Consider the following 20367-nt stretch of genomic DNA (forward strand, 5'->3'; position numbering starts at 1 on the left):
CACAGATACAAAATTTATATCTGCAGATATAAATTTTGTATCTGTGTGGCGCTGTAGGGATCTACTGGGAACCACAGTGGCGAAAGCAGCAGCCTATCAGGCCGCCACTCCCAGGAGCCAGCGCCCCGAGCCGGCAGCTCCTCCGGCATGGCTGTACTGGCCCCAACCCTGCTCACTGGCAGCTGTCCCTGGTTGTGTTAGTGCATTGGGTCGGGCTGGGGGCAGTATAGCCATGCTGGAGGAGCTGCTGGCATGGGGTGCTGAGTCCTGGGTGTGGCAGCAGGCTGCTACTTTGGAAATTGTGGTTCCCAGTACAGCCCTGCAACTCCAGGGATGCTGATTTATATCTGCGGATATCTGCATCTGTGGACATAAATTTTGTATCCGTGCAGGGCTCTAAGGATAAGTCCATCAGTGGCTGTTAGGCTAAGATTTAGTCAGGGTATTTATAGTACAAATCATGGACAGATAATGGGAAATAAAACAAAAATTCACATCCTGTGACCTGTCCATGACTTGTACTAAAAATACCTGTGGCTAAATCTTAGGTGGTCTGGGGGGGCCCTTTATGGTTGATGCTGCTCCGGGGCAGGAGGGGAGCAGCCTGGGGGACTGCTGCTGCTTTCTATTTTTTACTGTGTTGTTTTAAAGCTCTTAGAGTCCTACACTTGCCAGTCAGGTGTCTCTTACTGTTGAGAATCAGTTTTTCTTGAAATGCTTCCTTCCAGAATGATAGGTTCTCAGCTAACTTCATCTGCTTTTAGATCTGTTGTGGATGAACAGCTCAGTGAAGACATCTGCCCAAATGATGTAGTGATAATTAAAAAAACAAATATGATGCATAAAAACGTATGACATCAAATAAAATGTTCTTAAATGACTTTCTTGATTTTGATTTGATTCTAATCACCATTATTGCTTGAAATATTTCTGCAATAGTTTAAGGGCTTGTCTATACTACCGCACAGGGTTAATCTAAGATATGCAGCTTCAGCTACATGAATAGCCTAGCTTACGTGATGTACTTAGATCTGCTTACCACGGTGTTTTCACTGCGGTAAGTCGACAGCTGATACTCTCCCGTCGACTCTGCTTGCCCTTTTCATTCTGGTGGAGTACTGGAGTCAACGGGAGAGCGCTCAGCGGTCAATTTCTTGCATCTATACTAGACATGATAAATCGACCCCTGGTGGATCGATCACTGCCCGCTGATCTGGCTAGTAGTGTAGACAAGCCCTAAGCCTAGTCAAAAAGCTGACATTTACTTGTGCCCTGCGCTGTGTCCCCCTTCTTTCTAGTCTCCTGCTGGTAAGATACATGCTCATCAACTTTATGGTTGAAGACCTTGCTCTTGTGCTGGCTAACCCTGTGTCTTCCCAAAGGCCACACATCCATTACTTAATACATTAATCCTCCCTTCCCCCCAAATAGTGCTAGGCAGTGTCCTCCCCAAAAATGGATTTATGCTTATACCACAGAGTCTGCTGCTGCAATGGAAGGAGGCCTTATGCACATAGTACCCTCTGCTGAGGTGTCATGAAGCTGAGATTTCAGTCTTCCGGTCCCAGCCCCTATCTTCCAAAAGAAGAGCAGTGGGCTAAGGAGCAGTTATGTCCTGGGCAGTCTGAAGACCTGTGAGAAGCTCCCTGCTATGTTGTTGGTCTTTTGTATTGGGTGGCCTTGCCAAGATCAGTCTGCCAAGCAGAAGGTTAAGTGTATTGGCCCCTGCCATCAGCCACCCCAGCAGACCCTGTGGTGAGGTAGTGGGATCTTTGCAGTACAGAGCCCTCTGTGAGCCCTCCCCTCTTCCCATGCATCTTACTCAGAATAGCAGTAGCTGCTCAAGGTGAAGAGGCAGCTGGCAATCTCCCCTCTTTCTAGTAATAACAGTCATCTCCCACTGTTGTATGCAGCATTGTTGTAACCCTCTTGGTCCCAGGATGTTAGAGAGACCAGCTTCTGTTGGTCATAGAGATAAACTTGGGCTTGCACAGAGCTCTCTTTCAGGTCTGGGCTGAAGAACAACTCTGGGTGAGGTTCTGTGGCCTGAATTATGCAAAAGGTAAGGCTAGATCATAATGGTCTCTTTTAGCCTCATCTATTCTTTAGCTCAGAAACTGAAGTTGGCACAGAAGCAGCAGTATAACTCGCCAGGTACCCATAGTAGATTTTAGATCACAGTGACTTCCAGGTGGAGTTCTAGGAGTTGGATATGAACTAAAAAGCACTAGATGACTTGGTAGCTGCTTAACTGAGAGACTGGCTCTCTCTCAATCATACCACCACAGCTGTGATCAGCACTCTTGAGAGAGAGCTGCAGGCAGAGCCTTCTATGTGTTAGCCCCTTTGACTTTGAAGAAGTTGCTGAGACCATTGGATAGGAGAAAATGAGTCTGCTACAGAACACATTTAGGTTATGAACAGAGTACTGGGAATCGGCATAGCAAGATAACTTGCATAGTTTTGGTCTAGCAGTTCACCCAGGAGGTTGCTGCATAATCTTAAAACTCTGTTGTGTTGCTGCCTTTTAATCAAGTGTAAGTTGCAATTTGGTAACACAGCTAATCAAAGATTTTACAGGTCTGATATTTATTTCCATTACAGCTTGTTGAATTTAGGACTTGAAGATAGTCACATTAGTTCAATTAAATAGTAGTAAGGATGCTTGTGCTTAATATTGTGCCTTCTTGTACCCTGATTCTTGTGGGAGATAGAACCTTATTTCAATAATACATTTTGTCATTCTGTATAGATTTTAGAATTACTGAAAATGGCATGCATAATTAGAAGAAAACCGCATCTAAAAACAATTTCCAGGCTAGCTTTTTGAGGTCTGGCAAAGTGTTCTATTTCTGAAGCGTTACCTGCACACCTTAGGGCACCCCACCTCTTCCCAGTCTGTAGGGCTCCAGTCAAAAAGCACCTACCCTTACCCAATTCATAGGGCTCAGGGTGTAACTAACTTGGTCAATTTTAAGTACCCACACCCTTTCCCAATACGTTGAGCTCTGGGTGTATACTACTTCTCCAGGTGTGCAGGACCTTTTACCAGTGAAAGAGCCTTACCCAGTAATATGCTACATAACCTCTCTATATTAACAGTCACCAAAACAGACTGCACACGCTACATACACAATTCTCACCACTCCCAATAAGACACATGAACTTTTCTTGATGGTCAGTCAGGATCAGGTCCATCTGGGGGACTCCAGTTTCTGCACGCTGTCATTGGCAGATTGTTGAGGTCTGGCAGTTCTGATCTTTGGGGCTGTGTCCTGGAGTTGGTGTCTCGGGTTTGGTCACAGAGACTCCCTGCGGACTGTCACCTGATGTGCTGAGACTACCTCTAAGCCCCTTTTCTCTGCCTGTTTGGGCCTCCAGAACCCTGTCTTGTTGAGCTAGATAAGTTAATCTGCTGCAACACAGACTCAGACAAGCTGCAGACTTAACTGAAAACGGCTTAGCAAGTGCTCGTGTTTCCAGCACCAAGACACCCAGCTCCCAATGGGATCCGAACCCCAAATGAATCCGTTTTACTGTGTATAAATCTTATACAGGGTAAATTCGTAAATTGTCCGCCCTCTATAACACTGATAGAGATATGCACAGCTGTTTGCTCCCCCAGGTATTAATTACTCACTGTGGGTTAATTTAATAAGCAAAAGTGATTTTATTAAACATAAAAAGTAGGATTTAAGTGGTTCCAAGTAATAACAGACAGAACAAAGGAAGTTCCCAAGCAAAATTAAAACAAAACATGCAAGTCTAAGCCTAATACATTAAGAAACTGATTACAGAGAAAATCTCACACTCAGAGGTGTTCCAATAAGCTTCTTTCACAGACTGGAATCCTTCCTAGTCTGGGCCCAATCCTTTCCCCGGTACGGTTCTTGTTAGCCTCACCTCAGGTGGTAACTAGGGGATTTCCCATGACTGGAACTTCCTTTTTTCTGTTCCACCTGCTTATATAGCTTTGGCACAAGGCGGGAATCTTTTTTGTGTCTCTGGATCCCCATCTCTCCTTCTAAATGGAAAAGCACCAGGTTTAAGATGAATTCCAGTACCAGGTGCCATAGTCACATCCTAGAATCATAGAATATCAGGGTTGGAAGGGACCTCAGGAGGTCTTCTAGTCCAACCCCCTGCTCAAAAGCAGGACCCATACCCAATTAAATCATCCCAGCCAGGGCTTTGTCAAGCCTGACCTTAAAAACTTCTAAGGAAGGAGATTCCACCACCTCCCTAGGCAACGCATTCCAGTGTTTCACCACCTTCCTAGTGAAAAAGTTTTTCCTAATATCCAACCTAAACCTCCCACACTGCAACTTGAGACCATTACTCCTTGTCCTGTCCTCTTCCACCACTGAGAATAGTCTAGAACCATCCTCTCTGGAACTACCTCTCAGGTAGTTGAAAGCAGCTATCAAATCCCCCCTCATTCTTCTCTTCTGCAGACTAAACAATCCCAGTTCCCTCAGCCTCTCCTCATAAGTCATGTGTTCCAGACCCCTAATCATTTTTGTTGCCCTTCGCTGGACTCTCTCCAATTTATCCACATCCTTCTTGTAGTGTGGGGCCCAAAACTGGACACAGTACTCCAGATGAGTCCTCACCAATGTCGAATAGAGGGGAACGATCACGTCCCTCGATCTGCTCGCTATGCCCCTACTTATACATCCCAAAATGCCATTGGCCTTCTTGGCAACAAGGGCACACTGCTGACTCATATCCAGCTTCTCGTCCACTGTCACCCCTAGGTCCTTTTCCGCAGAACTGCTGCCTAGCCATTCGGTCCCTAGTCTGTAGCGGTGCATTGGATTCTTCCATCCTAAGTGCAGGACCCTGCACTTATCCTTATGGAACCTCATCAGATTTCTTTTGGCCCAATCCTCCAATTTGTCTAGGTCCCTCTGTATCCTATCCCTGCTCTCCAGCGTATCTACCACTCCTCTCAGTTTAGTATCATCCACAAATTTGCTGAGAGTGCAATCCACACCATCCTCCAGATCATTTATGAAGATATTGAACAAAACCGGCCCCAGGACCGACCCCTGGGGCACTCCACTTGACACCGGCTGCCAACTAGACATGAGACATGACATCCTATGAGACCCAAAGCCTTCATTCTTTCTGGCCTGACTCACAGGAAGTCTTGCAAGTAAACAGTCATTTACAACCAGTTGCCGTAGTTGCTGGGAGCCATCAAGATTCCAGACCACCATTAATGACCCACACTTTGGATAATTACAATGGGACCTCAGAGTTATATTTCATATTTCTAGTTTCAGTTACAAGAATGATACATTTATACAAATAGGATGACCACACTCAGTAGATAAGATTTGTAGTGATAACTTATAAGAGAGATTTTGCATGAAGCATATTCCAGTTACATTATATTCACACTCATTATCATGTTTTCATAAAATCATATGGAGTCCAACATCACAGTTGGTTCCCAAAGAACTTCCTTTTGGACCCCAGTTTAAATAGTGAAATTTGAGTCCTTTTTAGCTGTACCTTAACCAATCATTATACTACAATTTTACTAACCAGTTCTAACATAGTGTAACAAAATTCTCTAACCAATCCTACCCCACCACCGTAATTAATTTACACCTAGCAAAAATGATTATGTAACAGACAGAAACAATTAAAGAACCAGACACATACCATACAGATAAACAATAGGGGAGTAGGGACCATAATGACAAAACAATAAAGAAATGAGGATTTCACAACCACAACTATTGATAAAAGAAAAGGAGGACTTGTGGCTCCTGAGCATAAGCTTTCGTGAGCTACAGCTCTCATCAGATGAAGTGAGCTGTAGCTCACGAAAGCTTATGCTCAAATAAATTTGTTAGTCTCGAAGGTGCCACAAGTCCTCCTTTTCTTTTTGCAGACACAGACTAACACGGCTGCTACTCTGAAAACTATTGATAAGTGATTTCTTGACAGGATGCTATCAGACTAAGTTTTCTTTAACCATCTTAAGATCTGTTTCTTTATCTGGTGATAGTGGGTGCTACTAGGACAGGGTCTCCTTCTTAACAGCCTGATATCACATTGCTTTAATGTAATATAGATGTAATGTGAGGATGTGACTTCCTACTTCTCAGCTAATGACTGCTGCTTGGCTGCTCTTTTAATCTGGTTGCAGACGGATACCTTTGGCACCAGGCCTTACAATATGGCTGCAGACAAAGGCCTTATCCTTATAAAGTAATATCGGCTGAGAAGCCTTTGTCTGACATTCTTTTTGAAGATCAAACTGAAGTAATGTATATAGTTGGCAAGAAGGGAAATATTATCTGTGGCTTAGTTATTTTGATAGCATTCTGCTTCTTAATTCCAGTCCAACTCATTGTTCTTAAACATGTGACAGAAAACTGATTAGCGACTCATTTAAATAATTTTTTTTTAAAAATCTTTCTTTAAAATATTTTGGACTTGTTTTCAGTTGTGTCTTGATTTTTGAACTAGAAAAATCTTAATTGTTCTCTAAGAAACATTTCTTAGAAACTTGTTAGTCTTAAATTGATTAATACATATTTTGTTAATCCTTTTTTTGGTCCTCTAGTTCTTCTAGCATTGATTGATCGAATGGGAGATGCCAAAGACCAAGTTCGAGAGCAAGCACAGACGCTTATATTGAAATTAATGGACCAGGCAGCACCACCAATGGTATGAACACTTCTGGAAATTCAGAGTTAGGCTCTGATCTTACAAACATTTACATGTGATCTTAACTTGAAACACAAGTCATTCCAATGAAGTCAGTTGTTAAGTGTGTGTGCAAGTTTTAGCTGGATCATTGTTTTAATGTGTAAACAATATTGGATTGTTTTGCATTAACTGAATATACAACTCTGACACTAAACATACTGTTTTTACGTTATATAAATCAAAAGCAGATGTTTTCGTACTAGGATGGCAGAAGTATTTTAATTAAACATGTTTGAAACTTCCAGATGGGCTTGAATTTTAATTAATACAATGGAAATAAGCTTGACCGTCAACTTTCCCAAAATCAAATTAATTAAAAGCCTATAGGGTGAATAATACATCCACATAAGGATAGTCTTGTGGTTAAGACGCTGGATTACAGCTCAGAAAATCTGGGTTCCTGGATCTGCCACATACTTCCTGCCTGACCTTGGGCAAAGCAGTTAATCTCCCTGAGCTTCAGTTCCCCACGTATAAAATGGGCTAAAAATACTTTCCATCTTTTGTCTGTCTTGTGTACTTAAGCTATGTCTACACTGTGCACCTTACAGTGGCATGGCTGTGCTGCTACAGCCGTGCCTCTGTAAGGTACACAGTATGGCTGCTCTTTGTCAGCAGGAGAACTCTTGCCTGCCGACAAAATAAAACGACCCCCAACAAGGATAAGTAGTTTTGTCGGCAGGAGAGCATCACCTGCCAACAAAGCACTGTCTACACAGGTGATTTTTGTCAGTCAAACTTTTGTTGGTCGGGGGTGTTTTTTCACACCCCTTAGTGACAAAAAGCTTTACAGATGAAGGTGCAGTGTAGACATAGCCATAGACTGTAAGTTCCTTGAGTCAGAAACTGTCTTTTACTATGTGTTTATGCAGTGCCTTGCACAACGGGACTCTGTTTATGGTTGGGTTTCTGGGTGGTTCTGTAAGACTCCTATTAATGTAAGTCTGAAAAATGAAAGATTGCCTAATAGGATTTATCACTTAAGCAGTATTATTGTGGAGTCTTGGAACAGGGGTCATCAATAGGAATGCTATTGTTACTCAACTACTACTAATTCCCTCTTAAGGAAATCCTCTTTATAAGTTTAGATATGGAGATGAATAGGGAGACTCGTTTAGTTTTGCAAACCAGAGCAAGGTACTTTAAACCTCTAAAACTGGCATATGTTTGTTCAGAGATGTGGGGATGAATGTGCAGGGAACTTGGATCTACAAATCGCATCCACAACTAGAGATAATGTTTGAAAATTTGTGAGACAAAAAGTATTCTGGTGTAATTTAAGCAACCTTAAAAATGCATAGTTCTCTCCTGCACTCCTCCTGTCCCTTTTCCTCAACCAAAAAAGACTTAGTCGCATGTGTTTCTTACTGAGCATTTAATCACTTCTATAATAGCCTGTTCCCAAGGATCTGTTGAGTTGCTTGCTGGTAAACTTCCTTTTCTTACATTGAGATGTTGAGGATGCTTATTTCTGAAAAGTAAATAAAATACAAAAAACCCAAAAGCAATAAAACACAGAACAAAACATGGGAAGATATAGTAGCATAATTTTAAAAATACAGCAAGTAAATGCATGGGTTTGGTAAACCAAATACGAGAAGGAGATGTTAACTATTGCTAGAGAGCAGATTTCTCAGAGACCTATGTGATTAAGTCCCTTTTTGGAGGGATGAGTGGTAGTGGAGGGGGTAGCCTAAATAATCCTAAATTTCTGTTTGAAGATGTTTGTTTTACTACCCTACAATGTCTTGCAGTTACTTCTCTGCCTATTTCTTGTCTGTCTGTCTGTCTGGCAAGAAGACTTCCTTATTTTCTCTCTTACCTCAGAAGATGGGCTAGTTGGAGATGGATGTTTTCTTTCTTGCCAGCGTATGCTTTATTGTTCACCTGTGCTATTTTGGCAAGGAAGTAGTGCTTGTCTTCTCTAGTTTGTTCTCTTTACAATTTATACAAGGTAAAATGTAAAATTTGTCAAGTGAAAATTTATTTAAAAATTTTGATTACTGTAACCTTCTTATAGCTATTTTAAAATGTGCTACATAATAATGAAAAAGGATGTTATCTAGTGTTTAGTACTTCTTACACTACCTCTTTTTGATTAGCATTGTTGCTTTCAGTAACATGAATGCAATTTGAATAGTTTACATAGGTATGCCACAGTGTGCTGTTTGGTGCAACTATGCTACATCAGAATTGTGGTACTTGGAGAGGCTTAATTATAGAATGCTGCATACACTGAAAAATATGCTATTCCTCAGGCAGTGTGCAGTCGTTGCTAGGCGACATTCTCAGATGCCTGCTCAAAGATGGCAGCATTGCAGCTGAAGGGGCTTGCAGTTTGTGTCTATGCACTTGCTTTTAAATATCACTGGAATTCCAGAGTTTTGTAAGCTCCAAGTTGCAGTATTAACAGATGATGTAGAGCTCCAGAACTCCTGGAAAATGGAGAATTAAAAAAGATAAAACGAGAAGGGAATTAATAAAGACAGATAAGACACTGAAAAATAACATGCAGGAGAGCAGATGAGGGATTGTTTAGTGTAAGAAATTCAGTGTAAGAATTTGGTGTAAGAAAGTAAAAGAAATGGCAAGAGATCAACGCAAAGCATACTGAGAAGAAGAGACAAATGGAATTGGAGAGAAAAATAGAACCAAGATAAATGAATGGGGAAAAAATTAAAATATAAAATGAAGAAATGCAGAAGAAATTTAATGCAAGTGTAGAAGAATGAGTACTGGAAGAGACTAAAAACTGGGAATGGGAGGAGATTTTGATCGGGAAATAAGTAAACTATTGGACAAAATAAATAAAGAAAAACCTTTGCTTTAAGCCACAGTAGTAAGTTTTAAAGTTTTGCGTTGGCTTTGCAGTTGAGTTACAAAAGGAAAAATATTTCAAAATATATAGAATTAGGGGAATGAAATATTGGGAGTGTATAAAGACAAACCATTTTAGAAATGTTTCTGGTGTGAGATATTTTCTGTTGCTTATTGTAAATAATCCAATGATTGGGAGAGGAGGCGGAGTTGGTTAGTGTTCCATGTTGTAAAGCCTGTTTTAAAAAAACCCCCAAAACCTCATTTTTGTTCAAAACTTTCCTCTACTTTACAAAACAAAACTTCAGAATATTATCATCATATCAATAGTTTCTGATGAAGTTTCGATTTAAACATTATAGACGGTGAACAGGTTGTATTGTGCTACTAGTGATTCAAAGCAATTGTTTTTGTTTTAATAGTGTATTTGGGACCGTCTTGCTGTTGGTTTTAAACACAAGAACTACCGATCCCGAGAAGGAGTGTGTTTGTGTCTTGTTGCAACCTTAAATATGTAAGTTTTTTGTTTTTATGGAGACATAAAATATTAAAATTAGCATTCTATCCTGTTTTGTTTCTGAATGACTTTTCCATCTGACTTTATACTGTAAGGTGCCTAATGCATTTAAAAAATGCTCTTACTAAATTGGATGATCTGAGCAATTGACTCGTCCAAGCTTTCTGGAGTTAGCTGAAAGAATGTTCTTTTGGCGCGTGCGTGCATATGTGTATGTATACTGTGACAAAGTTCCTGCTCTACCTTGGTGGGTCTTGCACTTATTGGCGGATTTGGTCGCCTGGGAGCTTCACGGCAGCCCTCAGCTTGGCCGTTTTTCTGAACCCACAGTCCAGGTCGACTCCTCCTGTGTCTGACCAGGAGTTGGGAGGATTTGGGGGGAACCCGGGCCCGCCCTCTACTCCGGGTTCCAGCCCAGAGCCCTGTGGAATGCAGCTGTCTAGAGTGCCTCCTGGAGCAGCTGTGCGACAGCTACAACTCCCTGGGCTACTTCCCCATGGCCTCCTTCCAATACCTTCTTTATCCTCACCCTAGGACCTTCCTCCTGGTGTCTGATAATGCTTGTACTCCTCAGTCCTCCAACAGTCCGTGTTCTCACTCTCAGTACTTAGTGCCTCTTGCTCCCAGCTCCTCACATGCACACCGCAAACTGAAGTGCGCCCCTTTTTAAAACCCAGGTGCCTTGATTAGCCTGCCTTAATTGATTCTAGCAGCTTCTTGATTGGCTGCAGGTGTTCTAATCAGCCTGTCTTAATTGTCTCCAGAAGGTTCGTGATGGTTCTGGATCCTTCCCTGTTACCTTACTCAGGGAAAAGGGACCTACTTAGCCTGGGGCTAATATATCTGCCTACTGTTACTCTCCTGTAGCCATCTGGCCTGACCCTGTCACAATACATCTATCTATCTATCTATCTATCTATCTATCTATCTATCTATCTATCTATCTATCTATCTATCTATCTATCTATCTATCTATCTATAATACACACACACACAGTGTGTGTGTATAAATATATATACACACTCTGTGTGTGTGTGTGTGTGTGTGTGTATATATATATATATATATATATATATATATGCGCACCAAGAGCTGGCGATCCATGAAAATGTTCACTTTAGCAATGCTAAGCTACAAAGTAAAACTTCTGTTTTGGTGTGTAAAAAGTGTTTTTCTCTTTCTTAATTGATTTATTTCATTTTTAGTTATGGTGCACAACCACTAATCCTCAGTAAGTTGGTACCACACTTATGCATCTTGTCTGGAGACTCCAATAGTCAGGTAAGGATTTTATTGCTATATATTACTTGTACAGTGTGCATTTTGATATTAAAAAAACATGGTAAATTGATGTTATGTCCTGAAAGAAAAATCTTTATGGATCTTTTTTATGCTGTCTTTTAATTCCACCTATTCAAGCCTTACCTGTTGGCTTTTTCTCCCTGAGCCTTATGTGTTGCCAGATGGACACAGTGTTGTGGGAGAACCGTTACGGTGTGCCTGCCTCCGTGGGGCCTGTTGGCTCTCTCATCTCATTTGTTTCCTGTCTCCAGTAGCTTAAATCAAATCACTGTTCGATAGTCATTTTCTGTAGAACATATTCAGAGAAAAGCAACAAAAATAATTGAATGACAGGAAGGATTAACCTCAGATGGAAGATTAAAATGAAATTTGTATAGCTTGACTAAGGAAACATAACAAGTACAAAGTGAACACATCTTGCAGAATGCAGACAGGTGAGGCGAGATATTTAGGGAGGTATAAGGACTATAGCCAAGGCTAAGATTTTGTCAGGGTTATTTTTAATAAAAGTCATGGACATGTTGCAGGTAATAAACAAAAATTTGCAGAAGCCATGACCTGTCTGTGACTTTTGCTGCTGCGGCTCAGTGGTTTCCCCCCTGGAAGCTTCAGGGAGTCCCCTCTCCACCTACTGCGGCTGGAAGCTGCAGGGGTGACCATATTTCCCAAAGAGAAAACTGGACACCCCCAGCTGCTCGCCCGAGACGTTCCCCCTCCCTGTGCTAGGCTCTCGCTCGTTGCTGGAACCCTGAGGAGGGCCCCCTCAGGTGCATGTCACCTGTTGCTGGAACCTTGAAGGGGGCCCTGTTGCCTGTCGTTGGTGTTGTCTGTCCTGGAGCCCTGCCAGGGCATCGCTGGCTACCAGCTCTAGAATCCTGCAGCCCCAGAGAATGTCACAGAGATTTCTGAAGTCACGGATTTCATGACCTCCATGACATAAACATAGCTTTAACTACAGCTAGTAAGGAGATGAAATTAAGCAAAGAGATCGCTAAAATGAAAATGAGGAGAAAAGTTCTGAATAGTGACATCTGCACTATTGAATAGCCTTCAGATTGAAGTGGTTGAAGCCTCACTTGTGGTTTGTTTAAAATAGGACTTGAGAAAGCACTAGAAAATACAGTAAGGAAAAAAGTTTTGATAGGGTACCGACTAGATTAGAGGTGGGCAAACTACAGCCTGCGGGCCACATCCGGCCAGTGGGACCGTTCTGCCTGGCCCCTGAGCTCCTGGCCTGGGAGGCTAGCCCCCGGCCCCTCCCCCACACAGCATCAGCTCACTGCGCCAATGCTGTGGGCAGCAGGGCTGTGAGCTCCTGGGGCAGCGCAGCTGCAGAGCCTGGCCTGACCCGGTGCTCTGTGCTGTGCGGTGCGTGGCTGGCTCCAGTTGGGCGACGCAGCTGCCTGTCCTGGTGTAGCCGTGCCGCCAGCCACCAGTGCTCCAGGCAGCGTGGTGAGGGGGGTTGGATAGAGGGCAGGGGAGTTTGGGGGGTGGTCAGGAGCTGGGGACGGTCAGGGAGAAGGGGTGGTTGGATGGGGCAGGGGTCCCTGGAGGGGGTGCAGTGAGGAAGGATGGAGGTTGGATGGGGAGGCAGGGGGCAGTTAGAGAGAAGAGGTGGTTGGATGGGGCGGGGGGGGACAGTTAGATGTGGGGGGTCCAGGGGCAGTCAGGGGGACAGAGAGCAGGGGGTGTGGATGGGGCAGGGGTCCCGGGTGGGCTGTCGGGGTGAAAAGCATGGGGGGGGGGGCTGGGCTACGCCTGGCTGTTAGCGGAGGCACAGCCTCCTCTAACCTGCCCTCCATACAATTTCTGAAACCCAATGCAGCCCTAAGGCCAAAAAGTTTGCCCTCCCCTGGACTAGGTAATGGGTCTTCCATCTAATTTATATGCTTTTGCTTTCAATTAGGCTGGATTCCTGTCTCCTAATAGCATAGGGAGTTGTTTTGAAGTCTGAAAGAAGCTCTGGCATTTTGTGGCTCCTTTTTTTTTTTTTTAAACAAGTCATGGTATGGGATATATCTTAATAAAGTGAGTGTGTTGTGGACCGCCTGCTTTTCTGTTCACCGATCAATAGGGTTCCTGAACCAAGTACATTAAAACTTTACATGGAATAGTAATACAGTATTAAGGAATTGTTTGTTTTTAGCTATCTTTAATATGATAGGTATGATGTAGTTTTTGGAGATACTCTTTCTTCTTTCTCTTCCCCCACTCCTTCTCTGCATATATTTCTCTACTAGCTGGTCCCCTTATTCTTTCCCTACCTGTGATTCTTTGTGGTGGTGCTATTAGTGGAGGCAGGAAGGCTGGCTCTTGCTTGTTTCTGGCTGCTTTTTCAGGCAATCAGGTTCTTATTTATGGTGAAAAGCAAAACTGGATTAGAAGCAGCTGGCAACAGAGGAACCAGCACTATTTGATCAGAATATATGGAATAATGTTTGGGATTGTTGATCTAGTGTAATAGGACTTTGAAGAAATTACTTCCCCCACCCCGCCCGTTTGATATCGGTGTCATCCCCTCCAGTGTTTCTTTTTGTAGTGTCACTGGGATGGCCACCTCCCCAGTGCCCCCTCTTGGCTAGAGGTCACTCTGCAGGTGGGCCTGCCTCAGTCTCCTCCTTCCCCTTCCCCCTTTCAAGGGGGTTTCTTGGCTTTTTGAGAGTCCAGTGAAACAACCCTGCTTAGGGTATGGGTTTATTAACTTAGAGTTCAAAACTGAACACAAAAGCCTTCCCCCAGCTTTAAGCTGGCCACAGCCTCAAACTCCCCTGGTGTCTCAGTGTCATTCCTTCCTTAGCAGGCTACTTCCAGCCTTCCTGCCCCCATAACTGAAGCGACTTCCCTGGTCTCAAGATCTTCTCTGCAGAAGCCTTTCTCACTCTTTTTGTAGTCTTTCTAAGCATTCCCCCATCTTTGCTGCTTCCTGCTGCTCTTTATAGGAGAATCAACTTCTTCATAGCCAGTTGGTTCTACTAATTAACCCCAGGCCGCATTCCAGGTGTGGTAGGCTAATTGAATGGGGAATGGCTGGAAAGGTCCTTGAAATAGCTTTTTGTTAGCCACCTCTTCCATCCTCATGCGTCCAACTATTTGTGGGGCAAACCTGCATGTTTGGTTGTCATAGGGGCTCTGGAAGATTGCTTATTCATTGTGTTACATCAAATATGATCTTCTATAATTTTTTAAAAATCTTAATTAAATATGCATTCACAGGTGAGAGATGCTGCATTATTGGCAATTGTGGAGATTTATAGACATGTAGGAGAGAAAGTAAGAGCAGACCTTAATAAGAGGGGAATTCCCTCTGCAAGGTAAGTAATTTTTTTAAATTTTGACCACTTAATTATTTTGATCAGTGCCTAGAATGCATTAAAATCCTGCTGCTGTTAAATATGCAGTGCCATTTTTTACACTGTCTGACAATTCCTTTTGTTTATATTATAACATCATTGCTGTTCCTAATTCTGCTTGTTATGTAACAAATTATATGTAACCAGAATTGAAAACTCCTTACTTACTTTTCTGCTGGAAGATGCATGGCCTATATGATGCAAACAGCTTTACATCCAACAATCAAATCAGATTTTTTTTAAAGTAGACCTGGGCAAATAATGGGGAAAAATCCTTTAATGTAATAAAAAAAATCATAATGAACTTTGAACAAATTATTCAAATATATTGTGTCCAACTGTAAATTTGGGTGAATAGTTGTGTGAGAAATTATTCATTGGAAAATATTTGGAAATCATCCAGTAACCTATTCTACAAATATTATTTAACCTGTTCTAATTCTAACATATTAGCAGAAGGATTTCTTTCTTAAGGATTAAGAGTACAAAAACTGGAGAGATTTGAAAGAGTTGCTTAATTCATATTCCCAAACAGTTCAAAAGTTGATATTTAACTATCCAAAGTCACAGCTTGTCCGCACCAGGTAATTGGAATAGGTAGGAGCAAGACATGGCTCAACTAAACCCCTTCCTGTGTCAAGACAGGATTCAAGGCATCCCCATTCTGATAGAAAGGATAAGCATAAGCTAATAGGTGACAGTTAAGACCATGCTGCAAATGGTGGATCTGATGACTGCAGCTATATTCCTAGTACCTGTCTCCTCCACATTTTCATGAGAGGCAACCTAAGTGGACCTTAAGTTCCAAGTGGAAGCAAACATCAAAGGGACTTACGTTTTATCTGGGTGATAAATTATCTTTTGGTCTCTCTATCCTGGTGACAGTCCAGGGACAAACTGCAATTAGGAACGTATTTCCGAATTCCTACCTTTTAAATTGTAGTGACTATGGATGTGTCCATTTTGAAATGGGTAAACCACACACAAATATTCCACTCTCAGGGAACTTGGTTTCTCCAGGAGCAGCATCTGCATGTAAATGTACCTGAGATAAGTGGATGCACATAGGACCAATAGCTTCCTGTTTTCCCAAAAGGTTTTCCTGGTTCAAACGGGCAGTTGGACCATCATGTTTTGCAAAAACTAGCAGAGAAGTACTGGTGCTTCTTATGAAGCCCTTCAGGGGAGGGGAGTTGGCTCTGTTCCACAAAACATTTTACAGCCATTCTGTATCTGGCATGCAAGGAGAATACAGTAGTAGCTCTTGCAAGTGGTCGCTGGATCAAAGAGGGGTAGATGAAATCATTCCCCTCAACATAAAGCTATCATTTTCTGCTCTGGTACTGACAAAAAGCAAAACTTCTGTGTGCCTGTCTATTCCAGTAGCAAAACTCAGGAAAGACAAACGTTAAATAATCCTGGTAAGTTCTATGCTGGTTTAGACTGACATGGTTCTCGGTTCTGTTTGTAAATGGTGAAGGCCAATCTTCATCATATTGAGAGTCTGACAGCTGATCATTACTCTTATAGAAACTTATTTTTACTGCTGTGTGGATGATTAACTTTCATTATTTTAAAGTACTATAGATGGTCTACAGTTTGAATACAACTACTTTAAATTGACTCATTCAGAGCTTCTCAACTATTCCTTTATGACAGTGACTTACAAAGTGGATCATGAAGTTGTAAAGTTAATACGTAACTGAAAATGTTTCCCTTTAGTATTTGTACACATATATAGTTTAGAATGTCCGTATTGTTTTAGTGTGTGTGTGTACCTGCTTAGTTTGCATAAAAAATTATTCATGTAAAATCTTACAGATGATGCTTCAGTTCACTCTGCTCTAAAGCACTGGCAAAGCAATGCTTGCGTCCTAAGTTGAGGAAGGCAGAAAAGTTAATTAAGCGCAGTTTGTAAGAAATTTTGTGTAACTTCATTAATATACGGGGCATATCACATGTAGATAATGCCAAACAAAGTTTGTAACACTTCTAATTAAGATTCCACTAGGTTTAAAAGGTCCAGTAATCTGTGTTTTGGGGTTTGTTTTATGTCTGTTTGGTGGTTCATTTTTGCATTCAATATGGAGGGGCTTTATAAAAACTTAAAAATTTTCACGTAAAGTACAGCTCTCGGTTGTTGCAGGGTAATTTGTATACAAGGTTGTTTGCACCTTCTGCCAGGCTGGATCTAAATTCTGTGTTAAGACTCTGGTTTCTAAGGCAAATGGGAAAGTCTGCAACGTTTTCATTGAAATGAAGTAATGGAGATTTTTATTGAATTAAACCTGAAGACCAATACAGTCAGTACAGTACACCTTCTTGTGTTTGTTGTAATACGAAATGCAGTTTATTGTACTAATCCATCACAGATTTCTGCATGCCACAGATTTTTGTATTGGCAACTCATAATTGTATCCAAGAAGTTGAAGGGAAGCTGGGAATTTTGACAGATGTGTTGAGGGCATTGTTGGGGCTTTTGACACACACAAAAAAAAGGCTTGGGTGGTTTCAGTTATGAGGTAAACACATAGGTTGGGTACTTTGCTGAAATAATTTTGTTTTTAAATTTCCACCATTCAGGCTTCAGAGATTACCCCACTGAAATAAATGACACAGCTTAAACCTTTCAGAGCTCTGTTTCAGGCGGTCTGCATACTTGGGAGGACAGCTCAGTATAAGTTTGCATTGAGAGTTATCTTCTCACCCATGAATGAAAGAGAGCCACTTTTTAAAAATGAAGGCTGTAAATTGTGGCGCAAGCTTAATTGTGGAATATAGTGTCCTGTTCATGTATAGAATTGGTCAGGGTGGATTTGATTTAAATCACTAGTCAGAAAGACTCAATTTAATCATGGATTTCTACATAAAAGTGCATTCTTGTTGGTTGTTATAACCTTAATACATATTCTTCACAACTCCGAGATAGATGTAGGTTTCATTTTTAGAAGGTACTCATTATATATTTTTTAAGTGATTTATTCTGAAAACTTTTCAGATTGGTTTTACAGCTATATCAGAAAATGAATGATTGTTTGGTTATTTCATTTACCAAATGTAATTGAAGCAGATATTTATGAAGTCATTGGGAGGTGAACTATCTCCAATTCAACAGGTTAATCATTAATATTTGGAGGATTTTCTTGCCATGCTGTATTAGGAGGAGAACATCACCAGACAGACATTTAAATTTGTTTAACTAAAACAACAAAGTTATGTATTCTGGATTTTTTTCTTCAACAGCAAACCTTAAAATATTAACCAAAGAAGCATATGAATTTTTGAATTTAGTTAAACATTCACGTTTTTTAAAATCAGGTTTGTTTTTGTTAAAATTCTTTTAAACTAAAATAGTTAAATGAAATTTAAAAAACAAAAATCAACATCAGCCAGGTCAACATAAGAAACTTAAAATATTGGCTTCTGCAGCTAACTCAGTCATCTTCACCTTCATTTTCTTGTTTGTTCATAATCTGGAAAGAAAATCAAGATTTCCTGCTTTTTCAGGTTCCCAGTGATTTCTGAATTTGGCATGAATTAGTCCAAAGGAAGAAAATATTCTTTCTACATCAGCAGAAGAAACTACTGCTGTTAAAAGTGAGATTATCACTTCAGCGGTCTCTAAATCCAAGTGCTTAAGTGAATTCCACCAGTTCACTGGTGTGACTTCCTTTAAAACATCAGCAAACATATATTTCTTGAATGGTTCACCCTTAGCTCTGAAGTTTATTATAGTTTGCATTATGGAGGGATGACGGCAGTTAAGGTTTGACCCTGGTACCAAGTGTTGAGAATATTTGTAAGACAATGAGCTGGAGATAGTGCTTGTCCCATTTGTTTTTTTAATACTTGTAATTTAACTCTGTCATTGCATATTTCTCTTTTTAAGATCTCACTCAGTGCCTTCCAAATTTCAACAGCATCAGTAATAAAACAGCTATTTCCCTGCATTTTGTTCAAGGCTCCGGAAATAGGCTTCAGGTTACTCAGCATGTGTTCAGCATTTCTCTTAAGCCCAATGTTGAGAACTTTGGGTGTGACCGTGCCATCTGTTTTTTCACAATTTTGTTCGCAAACTGTCATCAGATTAGGCCAGTTCTTGATCTAGTGCTCAAAGCAGTCCACTGCTGAGTTCCATCTCACATCTTGTGGGAGAGTTAGCTTCGTTCTTTCCACTTTTTTCAGAACAGCTGCTGCAAAGTAGTTGTTGTGGAAGTATTTTGCAATTTTAACGTTAGCCTTTATTTCTGGAACACTGAAGTCTTTGGTTAGGAGGTGCATCAAATGAGCACTGCAACCATATGTTAGCTTGGGACTCTCTTCTAAATAATTTCTTCTCATCTTGGATACATTTGTAGCATTGTCTGTGACCAAGCTGTGTACTAGACATTTGAATTTTTTTTTCACAGTTTGTTATAGCTCTTACTGCTGCTACTTGTAAGTATTCTGCTTTGTGAGCATTTCCTGACATATTGATGTTTCTGTAAGGAAGACATTCCCTTCTTCTGTGGTCACACAAGCACATACAACTGGATCATTGTGGACGTTGCTCCACCCATCAAGACTCAGGTTAACAATTTTACCCTCTAGACCTTTTGCACACTGCTCAATTTCTCTTTCATACACTTTATCCAGCAATTTGCCTGTGACATCTGTTCTGTTGGATGGCCTGTATCCTGGTTTTCATGACTGAATCATGTTAATGAAGTGTGGGTTATCAATCATCTGGAAAGGAGAGTTTGTAGCATAAACAAACCGGGCAATTTTTTCATCAATTACCTCTTTTAGTAGTCTGCGGTTCTTGTCACAAACTTATCTGTGGTTGTTTCTGAATGATGGAGATTTTTTTTTTTTTTTTTTTTTTTTGCTACAGGTGATACACTGTGGCTATGTGACATACATGATGTGACTGAAACACTATCATTGCTAGATAACTCTGAAACTGTAGAAAATGATGGTGATCTTGAAGGTGGATAGTCTTCAGAATCCTGTATGTTGAGGATGGATTCTCTTAAACAAAATAAGTCAATGCAGTTATTTAATTATTATTCCCATACTGCTCATTTAGTATTACTCAGTACTACTTTAAAGGTGAAATTATAAAAGGAAGATTTGCCTATTTCAGCTATTTTTTTATCACAACTGCATCTAAAATGATAGTACCATAGAGTAACAACTATATTTTTTGCTCAAACATGAGAATTCAAGAGTAGTCCAGAAGGAAGACAGCCAGTCCTTAAGGAAGAAGTATGGAATAAAAAAGTTTACCAACCTGAAGATCCTGCATGTTCAGACATGTTCCTTTCATCATCTTCAACGCAGCTTCCTCCTGAGAAGGAACGCTTCTCATGATGTTTCATTCGGGCAACCAGGCCTTGCATTTCTTTGTTGCACTGTTTGCATTTTGCACGCATGCCTGTCTCATCCACAGGTAGAGGAACTTCATTAAAATATTCCCAAACTGGGTCTCTTTTACGGTAGGCTACCATTATAGGTTTTCCCTTCTGGTGAGAAAAGGGTATGGTAGATCTCAAATCCAATGAAGGCTACATTCAGAAAGACCTCAAGACTTCTGAAATATGCTGCTCAAACAGTGTCACTTTTGTTTATACTGCCTGTCCCTCCGTTCTCACTTTTATCTCCAGACTTCT

At 41.1% G+C, this 20367-nt stretch overlaps 1 protein-coding gene across 26 annotated transcripts in view; it reads left to right on the plus strand.

Moving 5' to 3' along the window:
- Window positions 1-20367, plus strand: part of CLASP2 (cytoplasmic linker associated protein 2) — a 265493-nt gene that overhangs the window by 19555 nt on the left and 225571 nt on the right. For all 26 annotated transcript variants that reach the window (XM_084618633.1, XM_084618647.1, XM_084618644.1 and 23 more), the window contains exons 3-6: window positions 6584-6687; window positions 9969-10060; window positions 11270-11345; window positions 14580-14677. In XM_084618633.1, the coding sequence (XP_084474759.1) occupies window positions 6584-6687; window positions 9969-10060; window positions 11270-11345; window positions 14580-14677 (370 nt within the window). The remainder of the gene's footprint in view (window positions 1-6583; window positions 6688-9968; window positions 10061-11269; window positions 11346-14579; window positions 14678-20367) is intronic.

Source organism: Lepidochelys olivacea (genome assembly GCF_965140295.1).
Source record: "Lepidochelys olivacea isolate rLepOli2 genome assembly, chromosome: 2".
Classification (NCBI taxonomy): Eukaryota; Metazoa; Chordata; order Testudines; family Cheloniidae; genus Lepidochelys; species Lepidochelys olivacea.